Genomic DNA, 18,263 nt, shown 5'->3' on the forward strand with positions numbered 1-18,263 from the left:
TAATTTTGTGGTTTATATAACTCCTACATCTAGTACATTGGTTACTGAGATAACTTCTGTCTTTTTTGTCTTACCACATCCTAAAAACCCACATGTGATGCATGGACATTCCCACATCAGCAAATCCACAGGCATCCTCGCACTGGTCTCCCTGGCTGGGCTGCACATTTGAATGATGACTCCATCCTCAGCAGTGTAAAGGGCTTACCCTTCCTGAGAGAGTACTCGTGGCTCCTCAACATGCTTTTTCATCACTGCAAAGGGTGTGCTAAAATGCTGATTAGAACTGCTGGCAGGGACTGCTTGCCTGGCAACAAGTGATCTTCTGTTATTGAGACCACCAGCCATTGCCCCTATAAGACTGAGGAGAATAGAGCAAGGTAAATATCACACATTTCTGGTAATACTGAAAGGCAGCATACATGACCCAGTCAAATTCATTCATATCACACCACCTTCTACTCTGCATCCACTATGGTTACCATCGCTGCTGAAAGGTAAGAGCAACACTGCATCTAAGTATTAGCAAATCAGCACCTGCCTTCTGCAGATCACATCTGCAAGTCTTGACTTGCAAATCACTATTGTCTTACTCTTTTATACAACTGCTAATTGTACTTAGTAGGGCAACATGCAAACTAACCTAGGTGTTACATCGTGGTAGCATTCCTTTCAACCTTACCACCTCAAAATGTATGATATCTCATTCAATTACATTCCCAGAATGGAAAATGAATCAAAAAGAGGTGCAAATCACATGCAAAGAAATTTGCTGCCAGATATCTAATCTTCTTGGATCCATGACCTGGCAAAAGAGCCACGAGGTTCCTGTTCTGTGGGGAGTCCCAACACTTCAGACCTTTGCTTCATTGGAAATAAAGCATGCTCAAGATGCATGAACAGTGAGCATGAGAAAATTAATGTATTTAGAATCACTTTGTGCTGTCTACTACAACACAAACTCTGAAGACTAAATATTTAGAATAACAGAACATCTGAGTTGGAAGGGACCCACAAGGACTATCAAGTCTAACTCAATGGACTCAACGAACTCAAATGACCATCAAGTCATCTATTTGTAAAATAAGATGTGAGGATCCAAGCCAAATGGTGCAAAACAGGTCCAAAACTATTAAGCCACACTGAAAATCAAATAGGAAGGGAATCGCATTGTCCTCATTTGAGATGACATCAAGCTTTCCCCTTTCTTTTAAAGGCCACTTCAGCCTTTGCAAAGAGACTTGGAAAAGGAGCCTCTGCTTGAGTACACACATTGTCCAGTTACAACTGGCAGGACAGAATGGAGGAACGTAAGGAGTGATTGAACATCTTTAATTCAACTATGCCAAGGAAAATTGCTTTTTTTGACATCTCACCTATCCAGATTAGAGGACTATGATGCCATGAAAAACACAGTCACTCTTGAACTCATGAGAAAATGAGAGAAAGGATAAAAATACATTGTAAATCACCAGTAATTCAGTTTAGTCACCAGAAGAAACGGGTAGAAAAAATGCATTCCTGAAAATCAAATGAAGTTGTGCCTGAGTATTTTGATTATATAATGTAAAAATTAATGAAATGCTTTTTTTGTTTCAGTTATGACAGTGTGTAATTTAGAAACCTATTCAAAAGCTTTCTATCAATTAGAGAAAGGTGGTCATTTTCAAATAAAAGTAGTTTTCTTATCATGAAAAAATAATGCAAATCATAAGACAGGAGAGTTCACTATGGAGTCAAATTGGTTTAATAGCCTCTTGACTCCAAGAAATAATTTCCAAACAGCTTCTTTAGTTTTCATCTAATGGAAAGGAGAAGGGAGAATTTTATCTTTAGTTAGTTATACTTCTACAGTCCTATCACTGAAAACATTTTAAAAATGACATTTTCATTGGCTTGTCTTCAAGAAGAAATATTAAAAACTCTGGGCCACTTTCACATTGTTATTAAAGTTCTCCAATGCAGAGCCACTAGTGAGATAAGAAAGTCATGTCATCTATTGTTTCTCATAACCCATAATGGTCCCTAGTAGCTGTCAAGACAGCCAATCCAATTAATCTTGGAAACCATCAAAGTCTAAACACATTTTGACAAGTAAACGGGTGGGATATTAGCCTCAGAAGACAGTGAAGATACAATTTGATTCTGAGAGCTCCAGGAGTCTACAAAGCAATGGGAGCTAAGTGTCAAAGGCTGACTGACTGTGAAGAAATCAGCTCTGTGAAAAATTAGAATTTCTAGATCATAAGTGACAGATGTCCCTCTTGCTAGAATGATTTTCAGGCTACTTCATTTGAATTTCATTAGGAGAGAAGGAAAAACACTGTTATAGAGCAAAAGCAAAACAGTTCAAGACTGGGGGAGCAGGGATGGTGTTTAAATTAGCCTCCCAATGACAGGACTGATCATTTCATCCACTTGGTCCAGAATATAAATAAACAGTAGCAGATAAAGAATAGAAACATTAGAAAAAAGGGGGACAAAGTACTTCCTGATTTTTAAAAGTGTTATTTTTTACACACATTTTCTAATGGTCAACAAACACAAAAGGAAAGTGCTGTGTTGAAGCAATAGGCAAGTAGACTTATAGCACACAGTGTCCCCACTGACCTAGATGAAGGCAGCTAGTGCCAGCAACCAGAGAGGTCTCATCCTCATACAGTTTCTGGTAAATCAAATCTCACTCCCACAGGATGCTATGGGAGCCAACAGTATAAACTTCCCGTGGTTCAAACAGGGCTAAACAAAATTATCGAGGAGTAGTCCTGCAGAAGCACCACCATCTGGATGCCACTGCAGTGGGGTGTGCTTTCATCCCTGGGGAGCTAAAAGCTGGAAGAGTGTATTAAAGAAAAGAACACTGCAAACTTGAATTTTTTCGTATTTTTTTTCATTAAGCATCGTCCAACAGTCACTCTGAGAGTCAGGTTGCTGGACTGGATGGACTTTTGTTCTGATCACACGTTGCAAATATATAGAGCTAAGTGACTGAAAGGAAATATGTGACCTAAAGACAGCAATTCCTCAAACTGTGGAAGGACTAGAACTACTCCATAGTTAAACAGGACAATGGAAATGAATGGGAGAAATTGAGAAATTCCCACTGACCTCTACTGAATCAGCCTAAATTTTAAAATTAACAGTTTTTTGTTAATTAACATTTTAAAAATTCTGGCCATTTACTGCATGTCTATCTATGCATTTTAGAATCTAACTTTCTGGATATATATATATATATATATTTGCTATCTTGGCTCTGGACTGATTTATTTTTATCTATTTATGAATTTATTTAAATCAGTACACTGGGACAAATTCCTCCTGGTGCAGTCTAGCTCATCTACCACAACCATCTCCTCCCCACTAACAACAGGTGAGGTGCTTGCTTGGACAGCCTGTGTGATGGGTAGAGCTATAAAAAGCTGATGCTTCCATTTTGCTGGACATTTTATCATTACAGAGTTGGTGTTTCTTGAAAATCTGAATAATACGTGGTATGTGGAACTTCTTGTGATACAAAATTTTCAGAGGATGTTTTTTGTCGAAAACAATGTTTCATGTTTTTTAAATGTTATTGTGTTATAATTTATAATGAAAAAATACATTTCTTAATAAAAAGTCTAAAATAGTTGTCTAAAATAATTTAAGTCTAAAATAATTAAACAAAATATTCTAACACACACACACACACACACACACACACAAAAAGTTAATTTCCAGAACAATATTTTTCCGAATTCCTGGGGAAGTTGTCATTTTAGTAAAATGGCATATTCAAATAGAAATCATTCTGCCAGAAAAATTCTGGCCACTTTATGTAACACAGCTTTATAAGGCAGCTTTATTCTTAATAGTTCTCTGAAATAAAGAGTATGCAGGCCTAACAGTAAGTCAAAGGCCAATGAGTAAACTTATACAAAAGATGGAAAAAGGCTGTTAGTCTGATATGTGGGTGCAGACACCCCCTGTGCTTTGCATGAGCATCTCTAAGTGCTGCCCCAGCCAGATGCCTAGCAGGCAGGACCCAAGGAGGGCTGGGCAGAAAGGTGGCAAAAAATCAAAAATGCATTTTGAATTGTTACAGTAAATGTTTGCTCCCGGAAAGAGAGATGTAGAATGAGTTTCCTTAGAGAGGTGAAACTGCAATATTTATGATCTTGTTGTTTAGGGACAATAACATGGAAAATGTCACTGCATGCAAGTGAAGCTCTCCAGTTTAAAGCAAAAAGATAGTAAGTAAAAATAAGTGTGAAGTGTGAAATTTAACAGAATGTTAATATAAGTAGAGCAACAGGGCCCTAATACTCCTTTTGGCACCTGGGAAGTACCATATCGTAAATACCAAATATTAATAAGAATTTTGTTTCATGAGAAAAATGGAAACTTCAGATGCCAATCACATAAGTTCTTATACATCTAAAGAGTTGTATGTATACAAGGAAATCCGATCTAAAGACAGTCACAAGTGCTCATACAGCAAATTTTGAGCAAAATAAGATCTAGAAGAAAAACAAAGCATTAATGTGAGTAACCTGAGCACTAGAGACAACAAAATGGAAGGAGAGAAGAAGGGAGGAAGGAGGTAAACCATCACATTCTGTCTTATTCTGTATTAATTGGTATGATTCAGTTCTTATTCTGTTATTCTCCACATACTTACAAGGGTGTTTGCAAACCTACAATAAATTCAGGTAAAGTCAGTGAGACTGCTGACCTAATAAATTTATACAATTGCTTACTATTTTACAGGATAAACATTTTCACTATTCACATGTCCTTTAAATGTGTCCATTGTATAATGGAGACTGAATTATCAGCCAAGAAACATCAAAATATTAGAATTATTGCTCAGAAGTATGGACTGCGTTGAAAACTGGGATTAAAGCTATAGTGTCCACACTGTTTCAGATGGGTAGTTCATTTTTCTGTTTGGTCCAATTCAGCTGGTGACACATAAAATTAATAAAACTTTGCTGATATATTGATGCATTTTAATATCTCTGTGAAATCCTGAGTAGAATTTAGACACTGCTTTAAAAATTCTGATCTCATAATGTTAGAATACAGTGAACAATGAAACAAAACATCAGTAACAGGAAAAAAAAATCTCTTAATGGAGCACTTACCAAATATAACGTTTGTTGTGAAAATTCAGACAAACACTGTTGGATGCTTTAAAAGACTAGAAACACTTTTTTGCCATGAGTAACATTGCATCTACGCAAGTGAAACAATACAATTAATCAAATACCCTGAGGAGCTAAACCCACCACTCATGCATAATTCTGCAAGTTGTTTTTTAAGAATTTTTTGTTTGTAAGCTGGAAGAAGTATGCATTTTCTCCAGAATCAGCTGCTAGAAGACAGCAAAGAAAATAGTAGTGATTGGTCGGAAATTTAATAAAATATGTTTCTAAAAAAAACCTATTTTTTTAGTGAACTAATGTTGATAACAAGATGTATAGGTAAATTTTGAATACAACAAAGAGATGCAGGAGTCATTGTTCTAAGCCAGAAAACATTTGCAATCTTTACTTTGTCCCCTTTATTCATAATTTATAAATCACTGCTTACAAAACCCTCTAGGAATCAGTTGAAATCCAAGCTTGCTGTTGCAAGTTCTTGAAATCCAGTTCTTGCTGTTGCTTTCTTTTGACTATCTTAGGCTGTGCTTTGGCAAAGGTGCATTTGCAACTCAGCAGCAAATTCAACCCATTGCCCCAAAGCTCACAAGCCATAGCTTAGAGGTTTAGCAATCCAAGCCATTTATTTCAGTGGTTCAAACCTCGAGGGTTGTAACAGATGACCTCCCTTCCAACCTAACCATTGTGTGATTCTGTGTAATAGCAGTGAACCAAAGTACCATTTGTATACAAGAGACAAGTACTAAGGACATGAAACTGTTGGAAAGTGTCCAGAGGAGGGCTACGAAGATGGTGAAAGGCCTGGAAGGGAAGACGTACGAGGAACGGCTGAGGTCACTGGGCCTTTTCAGCCTGGAGAAGAGGAGGCTGAGGGGAGACCTCATCGCAGTCTACAACTTCCTCGTAAGGGGTTGTCAAGAGGCTGGAGACCTTTTCTCCATTAACACCAGTGACAGGACCCGCGGGAACGGGGTTAAGCTGAGGCAGGGGAAATTTAGGCTTGACATCAGGAGGGGGTTCTTCACAGAGAGGGTGGTTGCACACTGGAACAGGCTCCCCAGGGAAGTGGTCACTGCACCGAGCCTGTCTGAATTTAAGAAGAGATTGGACTGTGAACTTAGGCACATGGTCTGAACTTTTGGGTAGACCTGTGCGGTGTCGAGAGTTGGACTTGATGATCCTTAAGGGTCCCTTCCAACTCAGGATATTCTATGATTCTATGATTCTAAGCATCCTGAAAGTCAGGACAGGTGTGTTTTTTTAATTTGTCTTCCAGGTGCTGAGTTAAGGAAAGATCACGATCTGTGACTTAGTTTCATCTGAACACAGAGCTGGAGTCAGAACTAAATGAAAACTATTTTGTTATTCTGTCTTTCTCACTACAAGGCTTAAAAAAATAATCTAAATTATGTACTGAAATGAAGATAAAAGTGCTTTGAAGAGAGGCTGAAAGGTCTTGTGTTCATCACAAAACCTTTTGAAACATTTTTTTTTTCTTCTTGAGGGACTACTGACATATCTGAGCAGCTTAAAAACTGGAGCAGTCATCTGAGCTGCACCGCTTCAACTGATATTTAAAGTAACCAAGTCTGAGAACTGTTGAGGTCAGAGGAGAGTCAGAACTTTCTAAAAAAGATAAATAGCTGTAAGTGGGATGCAACTCCAGTAAGAACTGAATAAATGTGTGACAGAAAAATAGGGAAATATGTAAACCAGTCACTGCCAATTTTTTTGGTGACCCGGCTTACAGCACTGGCCTACTGGTCCAACACTCAGCTTCCAAACAAGTACTGAAAAGTTCTAATATGAGCTTCTTGAGTGCCCTGAGCTCTGGGAAAACGGCATAGTATGAAGTTTCCAAAGCTCAGTCTATTTTATTTTATTTTTTTTAATCCAAGAGAAAATTAAGGACTTTAGCATGAGGTATTGCCATGTCATTCCACTCAAAATCTATGAAAGCAAGGCAATTATAACCATTTTGAATCTGTGCAACCTCTCATTTTGGGGGAAAAAGAAATAGAAAAAAAAAAAAAGTATCTAGCAAAATACATCACATACTGAACTTTGTTTAATTGCATAACTACTCCCAGAAACGTTTAGAAAATACTTATAAAATGAGTGACCCAGAAGAGAATATCTCTAAACTGATGTTCTCAAATTAATTCCCATGCCTGCAGCCCAACATTTACCCCATGTCCCCTGCACCTTGCTATCAACATATTCTCTTTTATTTACACCTTAATTTTCAAAACACAATTTTTCTCATAACTACTGGCAGAAAAAGGATTTATTTTACTGATATTGCCTTTTTATTGTCTCTACACATAACGTTAAGATGGGGAGTGTCACTTTCCTGAGTGGCACTGCTGAATCAATGCATGACTCGCCAGTAAATACACATGGTACAAAACAAGGAAATAATGCAATCACAGAATCACAGAATCGTCTAGGTTGGAAGAGACCTCCAAGATCACCTAGTCCAACCTCTGATCTAATACTAACCAGTCCTCCACTAAACCATACCACTAAGCTCTACATCTAAACGTCAAGGATGTGCAAGGATGCACTCAAGTCAGCACAGCTCAATGGTACAGAAGCTTTTGAAATCTGAGTTGCTTCCTAAGCCAGCTGCTACAACCCACCTCCAGCAAGCTCCACTTCCTGCCACCTCTCCTGGGAGCAAGCCACAGGTGTACAAAACCTGTCCAGCTAAGAAAGTGAGTTTGTTTGTTTGATTGTTAACTTGCAATTAGAAAAACTATGAGTTAGCACAGACATGCACCCTGTCCTTCTCCTTCCTCTTCAGAGGGATCTACAGCAGATTCTGGGAGAGCAGAAGGTTGACAAAGAGCTGGGACTCTGCCTCTGGGCAGGAGAAGACAGCTGAGAGGGATGGCTCAGGGAAGGAAGGAGCATGGCGCAAGCTTCTTTCAAAAGAGGCTACCATGCCAAAAGGTAGCTCAGAACTAACACTTCTGCACTTTTCAAATAATGTTTCCTTTTTGTAATTACAAGTTAGGGTGATTTTGAGGACAGATTCTGAAAAATAAACTCCTCTTGGTTTTAAGCAGGTTGAATCACATCAGTTCACACAAAATGAGAAGCACTGGTTTGCTTTGCTTGAGGGAACATGTTTTCAGGGAAAAATGCAGCAGAAACTTGTTTATTGGTGCCAAAAGCAGTGCCAAAGAGAAGATGGAAAAAAAAATACTGCTGATCAAAGTGCTCTGTTTCGAAGAGAGACCAGAAGTCAACATGCAGTTATCACAGGAGCCATTCTGACTCTGTCCCAGTATAGGTTGCAAAACAAAAGTGGAATTTCTCTAGCCATATCCACATCTTCTGAATCACCTATGTGCCACCTGTAGGCAGAACTTAGGTGTCTCAGTGTCCGGTGTGATTAAAATTGACTATTCTTTGGCACTTACTCTTTAAAACCTTGAAAGTCAATAATTTTTTCACTTGGGCAGCAATATTTCCAAGGCACCCAAGCATCGGCTTTCAATGTAAGAACAAAGTAGAAGTACTTTGGTGGTAAAGATGGAATCTAGCTCAGCACCAAAAAGTTTTCCCATAATTCAATGATATATATAATGATAGAAGGCAAACACCATCCAAGTCTTTGTAGTCTCTGTGGAGGTCTGATCTAGAAGACCTCATCTAACTCAGCTGGGATGCACTGAACTCAACATAAAGCCCACTAGTTAAGTAACTCTCTTCTAAAGCATTGAGGGAAGAGGCAGAGTAGAAGGACAAATACTTATTTAAATGACTGGAAAGCATTAAAAGTGGCATAAGTGATACTTGGTACCATTTATAGCTCTGGTTCCCTTGAGAGCAGGGTGAGAGATACGAAGAAACACAGAAGAAAGCAGCATTTCCAAACAGGGAAGCAGGATATAATAAAGTAGCAGTGTGAACCTTGCAGCTAGAGTCTTTCAGAAAACATAGTGAAAGCTATTCCCCAGCAAATGGCTTAATAACTATTATTGTTATCATAATATAGCTTGAGTAGATTAGATATGGGCATTTTGTAAAATTCCTCACCCTTTTGATTTAAACAGTACCATGCAAGTCCACAAAACAGAGTTTTCTGAATGGCAATGTCATGATTTGATACAACTTCATAGGCAAAGCTTATAAATAATTTAGGAAAATACTCACTCTGCTGGGGAATACCACTTAGCCCTGTTTGGAAAGCATAAGTGAGCTTTCCAGAGTACACAGTACTTGAGCTGCTTCTCTCTGAACAAATAACCGCTCCTTTTGCACACATATACACACGGCCTTCCAAATTAACGTTCTTACCTTGTCTTTACTTTCAGAGCCAGAATCCTCAAGTTTGGTTCGAATGACAAAGGGAGTAGATAATCTCAGGAGGACTCGTTCAAATGTGGCACTGATCTTAGGAGAAACTATGTCAAAGCAGTCCTGGAATTTCAGAGTTTTATGAGTGTCACATCTGAGCTGCTTCCTTAGACCTTCTCCAAGCTGAAGAACAAGCATGTTTGGATCAAACATCAGGTGAAAGGGGAATGCTCTGCAGAAGGTGCTGATACTAATCCTCAGGTCTAAGGGGGACTGGGAAGTTCCTAGTGGAAATGCTTTTGTGATGTTTGCATTTTCATGTTCTTTGATAAGGAAAGTCAAACAGCTGCAATTACCTGTGTTCGTCCCCTCTGAACACAGCTTATCATTAGTCACCTGTTCTACTTCTACTTCCAAGCGGTAAATCTTCTTTGCTGCTGCCTTTATCATTCCCATCATTGCAAATCCCACAATTTGATGTGGGTGGAAGTAATGAAGCATGAGATTGCCATCGGGGAGCTCTTTGCATAGGAAAGAAGGGGATTCCAGGGTGGCCTGTCTTCCAAATGAAGTTCTAATGTGCTCCAGCAAAGCATCAAAGCCATTGAAGAAGTCTTGAAGGGTCCCACCTACTGCTCGAAGAACTCTTTCATTTTCATCAAAGCAGACGTTGAAGAATTCTTCCCCAAATTTTTCTTGCATTTCCTCAAACTTCAAACCTATAGGAAAATGAGATACTCATGTCAACAGCATAATACTGCTACCATGTCACATCTTCCTTTTGCTGTCTTTTTGTGCAGTATTTTTCCAAGTCATTAAAAATGGCTTTCCTGCTGGATATTTACCTACTCTGTTTTCTGTGGTGGCTAGGAATAAGCCTTGGGTGCCTGAAACACACTGCTTCATTCTAGCAGCCATTTTTGCCTGCTATTTTAATTCCTCATGGTTTCAGCTCCCTGTCCCTGCCAGCTATATGTGAGGTTTATACTTTTCCCTGTCTCCTCTTCCCTGATGAAAACCAGAATCTACTACGATTTCTCTAATTTTTTCATGTCACAACCAGTCTATTGTCTGAATGTACCCAACCAAGGGTGTATAGCTGCCATTGCTAACTTAGATGTGGATGAGGCTTCTACTTTTACAGCCTCTTTCTTCACTGCCTCTGAAAGAGATCTAGCTCTTACCAGCTTGAAAAATAAGCTGCTGGGACTCAGGCCTTTGGTTTTCAATAAAAAGTGCAAAGGCCTTTGGCTTTCAATAAGTAGCATAAAGCTGTACAATTCATTCACACTTTAGTAGCTGTTTTTTGTTGGTTTTGTTGTTGTTTTCTCAGACAAAATACTTTTCTCATTATAGGTACTTGGAGCTGGCAGAAGATACAAAGGAATAATTACTTCTTTTTTGTTGCCTAAAAATGAGAGCAAACCCTTTCTATTTTAGGCACCTAAAATAGAAATTCATCCACCTTCCAAAAAATCCCTGTCCCTTGGATCTTTCTAAATCGCTATTAGATGGGATAGCCCTGTGATAGTTCTAAATGTCACTTCAAGTCTCCACCAGAGAAATTCAAAAGGTTTTGATTTACAGTGGTGATAAGGCTGGTGTTGTACAAGGAGGGGGGGAAATATCTGTAATTGAATTCTCTGGATCTAAATGTGCATCAAATGCTACTCCAGTTTTTTATTTACATTTTGAAAGATAAACTAGGGAAAAAAAAAAAAAAAAGAAAAAAGAAAAAAAAAAAAAAAGGTAGTTATTAAACATTTTCCTCAGTCTTATTTTAGAAAGGATATGCTCTGTTAAGTCTTATCTGATATAATCTCTATATCAAATAGCAGAGTTACAAAATTCATCAGATATGTTTGTGTTGTGCTAAGCTGTGATAGAAGAAAAAGAAGTATGAATCAACTGCATGTGAATTACAAATATTCAACTAGAGATAAATAACACAGTTCCTCCGGAGTATTGAAATCTATTTTTCAATGTAGTGAACAAGTCAAACACCTTAAAATCAATCCTGAATTTTAATGGAAATGAAGAGCAATTATTTATTTCCTAAGGGCACAGTAGGACCTTTATTTTAATATGTATTCCGCATGCTTTATAACATCGATAAGATCCCAGTGGATTGCCAAACTTATCACTTTTTAGATTGCTTGTAGACTTTGCGATTTGGAAGAACAGTGTAATGAGTGACTTTCATGCCCAAGAGGTATAACAGGGGGATAGAAGAAGTCATTCATCTGTTGTTTGCAGACAATAACCTTTGATCATCTCAAGGCAGTGTCTGAACTGCCTATACACATAGGCATAGTTATAACGACCAATATTTGCAAGGGATTTGAGTGTTTCATAGCTTTGCAAACAATCTGCAATGACAGTTTTGTTTGGACCTTCAACATGATTGATAGCAGACTAAAATTCATAAAATTACATATATAAATAGGACAACATGACAGCATGACAAAGCATATTTTATAAAAGAAGTAATAGCAATAATTTGGGAAAGTTCATCTGAATGCCATTACTCATAATCAAATTTGGTCACTAAACTAAGTTATTACAATAATATTCCCAGGATCTTTTATGACCACAGATGGTCAAAGCTGCAGCTAAGCCAAAAGAAAGTACCTCTGGTACACAATGCCCCCCTAATATCCTGACTCAGAGGACAGCGTGCCAACTTCTGACTCATTATCACTACGTCTACATAACAGTATTGTAACGTCTTCCTTAAAAATGCTCACTATAACTCAAAAGTTAAATTAAATTCTAACCCATACCAATAACATTGTCATCACTGAATATTAATAACAAGGAATAAAGAAATTATCATGTGCATACATATACACAAACACATATACATACTGTTAAATCTTACTGTTCTATAGAGTGAACTGAGTAGCTTTAGAAGTATGTGTGTAAAAGTGAGCAGTCACAAGACTTTAGCAGGGGCACCCAAGGCTGTAAGATTACAGAGGCCTTGAAAGTATGGGAACATACCTATGCAACATGTCAGATCAATAGTGTAGGTGGAGCTGTCTTTCAAGTATAACATTACAATAAAATCGTAACTTGCCCTGGCACCACTGACTGAAAATAGGGTATGCAGAACTGATCACTTGATACCCTGCAGTTCACTGCTATGCATGTAAACCTTGTCTTACTATCATTGAAGGAAGTTGTATCTTAGTATTTAGCCTAAGATTTTGCTGATTGTCTTAGATTGGTCTTATCATCTGCCCTGGAGGACTGGCTGTTCAATCTGGATGTAACATACTGATTCCAAGCAACATGAATTATCCTATGTCAATGACCTGGCTCGAGGACGTGCCACTACTTTTAAAAACATTTTAGCTCTGAATTCAGTTACACACAGTACCAGCAGAAAATTAGATTAGCTCAGAATATAAAAATGGATATGCCCAAGCCAGACGAAACTGCTGGTCTGTCTTAGCCAGGAATTTTATCTCTAATAATAGACACTATGAAACACTGAGCAGATTAAACAAAGTCAAACCACCTTCTAAAACAAACAAGTATAACCTACCTATTGGGGAAGTTTCTTCCTAAGCCTCTCCAATTGGAGGTAAAATTTTGCCTGAAGCATGATGATTTTTTAAAAATCAAAACCTTTATTTAAATTCCTACTATACAAGAAAATACAATTTTTTTTTCCTGTGTTTGCTCTTGGTCTTGTACTTGTATGAAGTTGCACTAAATACTTTATCTGTATTTTCAGTGAAGCAATCCTGACTCTCCAATTGGAACAAATGATGAATAGAAGCACAGACACACCTTACGTAAAACATTAACTCTAGATATCTTTCATCATAACTTTTTATTTTGTACAATAAAAATGATCCCAATTTTTTGAATATCTTCTGTGTAGTTTTCCCCTCACCCTTTTCTCTGTAGTGACTGTATAGGTTTAGCTACAAGAAACGATAGAAATGATAATCAGTACACCAGGCTGCTATGTAGCTGCTCAAAAATATTGTCCAGCAGTGCCTGGTATCAGATGCTACAGGGAAAAAAAAAAAAAAAAAAAAAAAAAAAAAAAAGTGAAACCTGCTGAAAGATCATGAACAAACATATTTTTGAGAAAGCTTCTCCCTTACTGTTACGGTAAATATTTGTCTTAGTGAAAAGGAGGGAGCTACGAGGTCAAGAGATAATTTTATATGTTATAGAAGATCCCACTTTTTAAGAAAAATCCACTGAATTAATTGTCTCTACAGTGCATGCTTTACTACGTTTGGAGACTTCCATAAGCTAATTGTGATCTTTAAAAATTAAATCATTAAAACATGAATCATACATTCATATGATTTCCAATTTCAACATATTCAGTATTTCCTGTTTTTTCTTTTATTTTAAGAAAAGACAAATAAAATTTTCAAAATAATCTTATTTATAACCTTCAAGTTATCCATCTGCATAAAAAGTCTAATCTTTTTACCCTTCTCACATGATATTTTTTCTGTGCATCTTCATTTTGTTTTCATTTAAAGTTTACAGGTGAGTAATTCACATTGAAGATGGCCCTGAAAATGTGAGTCAACTTTCCATTTATCAAAATGGAAAGTATTTTTCACTGTGATTTACTATCCCTTTCTGAAAAGCTAGTATTTTCATTCTTTCTTTTTCACTCTGGCATTCTAATTAAATATACATATATTCAGCTATCCAGAAAAAAAATATTTTTATGTTTGAGATTTGTGTGTGTGCCCAGCACTTCCAATTACAGAGGCTACTGCACTTCTATACTTCTTTGTGGGTGGCCCCCATCAACACAGATAGGGCTTCCTAACCGGCGCAAGCCTGCAATCATTAAGTAAGAAAAAAAAATGTTTTTGTTTCAAAGTATCTTTTATTTTCACCAAGACTCTTAACTAAACAGTAGTGACACAAGATAAACCAAAATTCATCCCAACACTCTCTTCTGTTACCCAACTGAAGCCATTTGATCTTATATTGAGCTTCTGCTATTTACCAGCCTTCTACTGGTATACTCAATGAAATTTAAGAATTCTTCAGTCTAATTTACTTTCCCCTTTGAAAGTGATCTACTGTGTTCCTACCACTTAAACCACTTCTACAAGAGGACAAATCATATTCTGAACTTTAATACTTTTTTTTTCCATAACAGTTTCGTTTTTGTTGCTTTCTCTTAAAATGCCATTTTTTACTCTAGTGTGTGGTGGAGAGAAATTAGATATACACTTTTTAGAAGGAAATTAAAAGGCAAAGCAACTTTAGAATGAAGGCACTATTACAAACTATTTTTAGACCCATGATAAAAGTTCTAAAAGTCTGTTGTTAGCCTTTGAAAATGTGTCTCAAAGATGGTTTTATCAGATGATCTTTAAGGTCCCTTCCAATCCAAACCACTCTATGATTCTATGGCTCTATAAAACTTAGAGAAAAGATCTTATAGTTGTGAGCCAGATCAAAAATGACCAAAGTCTTTAAGCATAGGATCAAAGCAGAAATTAAGTATTCCTCTGAACTGGAGCAAAAATAGATGACTTCATCCCAGAGTACCATGCTAGTAAAAGGTCCTTCTTCATTTTCTTTTCAGTAGTTCCTGTAAATTGTGAACTCACAACAAGGAACTAATGCCAAGGAACTAATGTAGTATATCTAAGCAATTTGTAAATTACTGTCTGGAGAAATTCGATAGAAATCTGTTCTCATAAAGGAAACCACAAATCATAGTCTCTTCAGAAACAAATAGAAGATGAATGATGTGATAAAAACATCAAAGTAATCAATTCCATTGCATTCCACACAGAAGCAGTTACAAGCCATCCAACTATTCCTTAAGGTAAATCATGAACACAATAGTTGTGAAGTGGACAGCATCTGAAAGCTTTGGCATAGAAAAATACCCTTTTTCTGGGATACACGTTAAGAATATATAGATGTCAAATATTAAGGGGATAGAGCAATTCAAAGTGCAAGTCCAGAACTCATACTGTGAACAAAAGCAGAATCTGCCACCTTCAATTATAGGGAAAAAAAAAAAAAAAAAAAAAAAAAAAAAAAAAAAAAACACTCTTTAATGTTTTTGGATTAGCAGATTTTGGGCATGATTGTGATCTTTTCTTTAAACAGTCTTTTGGACAGAAAGCCAGGTGGCAGTTTAGGATTCCAAGGCATAATTTAAAGACGGTAGGGAAAGCAACATTTATTTTCTCAATAAAAAAAGGCTTTGATGTGTACAGGCTAATGCTGAAGGTACGTTAGATGGATCATTTGGCTTGTAAGTGAGCCTAGTACCAGTATGTAATTACTGTAGAAAGGGCTTTGATCTTACTTGATTATTGTGATGAATTTGTATCATTCTAGGAAGCCAGACAGTATTTTTCATACTACCATTTTAGTGCTTTTATATAAACACAATAGCATCATCTTATGCCTTTACATACGCTTTTGACACAACTGTGAAATTTGTAATACACTTCTCTTACAAAACTATACAGAGCTCACATATCTTACATTTCATAAAATAAAAATGAGAATTATTGAGAAAAAATATTCTTCACACTTATAATACTTGCTTAATCCAATTTTTAAAGAGGCATTTTCTTTCTTTGCTAAAGTCAGGTTCTTCTCTAATAAATTATGCTTAGAAATATCGTTATAATTACCACCTCTCGGTGACATCCCAGTCACCTGTTCTCAGCCTATGCCTAAAAGATTCTTCTCCAAACTACTGACACAAGAAGCTCAACTAAGCTAAAAAGAACAGGCAATGATGTGTTTTTTCCCACCATCCAGCACTTTCGGCACCAGCCAATTCTGCAAGCAAAAGCAAGCTGTCTGAAGCAAGACAATCATCATTTGATACCCCCATCTCGAACTGGAAACTTCACTGCTTCTATTTGCACACAGTATATCTAAAGAAAATTGCAGTCGGTATGTTGATGATTCCTAAAAGTAAGGCAGAACCATTTTGTTTCATGTTAACTCTAGAGATCAAATAGCAATAAAAAAAAGGAGTTTTAAATTTGCTTTTGCATTAAATATATATGTCATTGAAACCACATAGGGAGCAGAACTTCATTTCTTGGAAAGAATAAAATTGCCATGAAATCTAAAAACACTTCCTGTGAAATGCAAAATTATCTTTCATAGTTATTCACATATATAAAGGGATAAATTCAGCTGATTAAATATATAAATCCAGTGCTGCTTGAGACTTCATAAGGCATCCAAGACATCTACAAAAGGACTGATAGATAGTTACATCTGCTAGGATATAGGACTTAAATAAGACCTACACACTTTTGAGGGCTTGACAGAGGCCACACTAGGTACACCACAGCAGCTAAAATAACGGCAAACTCCTACAGTTAGTCAATGAGTCACACCCAAAATGACCTACTTTATAAATAGACTTCTACAAGATGTTAATGTACATCATATCTTGAAACTGCTCACTAGTAGTTCATCTGCTTTGTAACAATATCTAGTTCTGGTTTGACAGTGGGAAGTATAAGGCCATTTGATATAAATATTTGTTCTTTCCTAATTTAGATATATTCATCTTAGTTTTAAAATCACATAAATTATGTGATTTTTGTTTAGACTACTTTTCTACTGACAATGTAGACATCTGCTAAGTAATAGGAGCCCTGTGTGTATAGCTTAGACCCCCCCAAGGATGGAGTTCCGAGTATTATTAAAATCCATTAGTGTTGCCAGTCCTCTAGGCCATGTAATGGTTCCTTTTACACCATTTGTAAACCAACCACTTTAATTATAAATAAGGCTGTTTATCCTAAATTAGTTGCATTCTAATGACTATCTGCACTTCTTAGCTGAAAGGAAATGGAAAGTGATACTAATTTATGTACCTTAAATATATAAGCATTTACAGTTTTCAGGCACCTGCTGAGCAGTCAGTGTGCCAAACCTTTCTCCATCTTGCAATCCCAGACAGAAGCACAGACTGAGAGAAGAACTCATGGAGGGCAGGCCTGCAGAGAAGAACAGGGGGGTTCTGGTGGACGAAATGCTCAACATGAGCCAGCAGTGTGTGCTTACAGCCCAGGCCAATTGCATGCTGGGCTGCATCAACAGAGGGGTGACAGCAGGTGCAGGGAGGGGACTGTGCCCCTCTGCTCTGCCCTTGTGAGGACCCACTTGGAGTGCTGCAGCCAGGTTTGGGGCCTCCAGCACAAGAAAGATGTGGGGCTGTTGGAGTGTGTCCAGAGGAGGGCTACAAATATGATCAGAGCACTGGAGCACCTCTCCTGTAAAGAAAGTCTGAGAGAGATGGGGATGTTCAGCCTAGAGAAGAGAAGGTTCCAAGAAGACCTTGTTGCGGCCTTTCATTACTTCAAGGGTTCTTATAAAAAAGATGGAGAGCAACTCTTTGCTTGGGCAGACTATGACAGGAATGGTTTAAAACTAAAAGAAGGAAGATATAGGTTAGGCATAAGGAGGAAATTCTTCACTCAGAGGGTGGTGAGGCCCTGGAACAGGTTACAGAGAAACTGTGGATGCCCCATCCCTAGAAGTGTTCAAGGCCACGTTGGAAGGGGCTTTGGGCAATCTGGTCTAGTGGGAGATATCCCTACCAATGTCAGGGAGGTTGGAATGAAATAGTTTTTAAGGTCCCTTCCAACCCAAACAATTCTGTGATTCTATAATCCTTTCCAGTTACATAATCTGGTCTAATCTCACTGTAGGCTGAAATCTGCCCTTGCATCTCCTCTTCAATGTATTTCTTTTCTCCTCAGATGTATCATTTCTCAGCAATTATGAACCATTATTATTAAATAGTTACCAGAAAGATCT

General features: G+C 37.4%; 1 protein-coding gene across 1 annotated transcript in view; it reads right to left on the bottom strand.

Moving 5' to 3' along the window:
- Nucleotides 1-18,263, bottom strand: part of GUCY1A2 (guanylate cyclase 1 soluble subunit alpha 2) — a 160,734-nt gene that overhangs the window by 115,360 nt on the left and 27,111 nt on the right. The window contains exon 4 of the mRNA XM_084507036.1: nt 9,453-10,171. Within this exon, the coding sequence (XP_084363162.1) occupies nt 9,453-10,171 (719 nt within the window). The remainder of the gene's footprint in view (nt 1-9,452; nt 10,172-18,263) is intronic.

This window comes from Aythya ferina (assembly GCF_964211825.1).
Source record: "Aythya ferina genome assembly, chromosome: 1".
In the NCBI taxonomy this organism is placed as follows: Eukaryota; Metazoa; Chordata; class Aves; order Anseriformes; family Anatidae; genus Aythya; species Aythya ferina.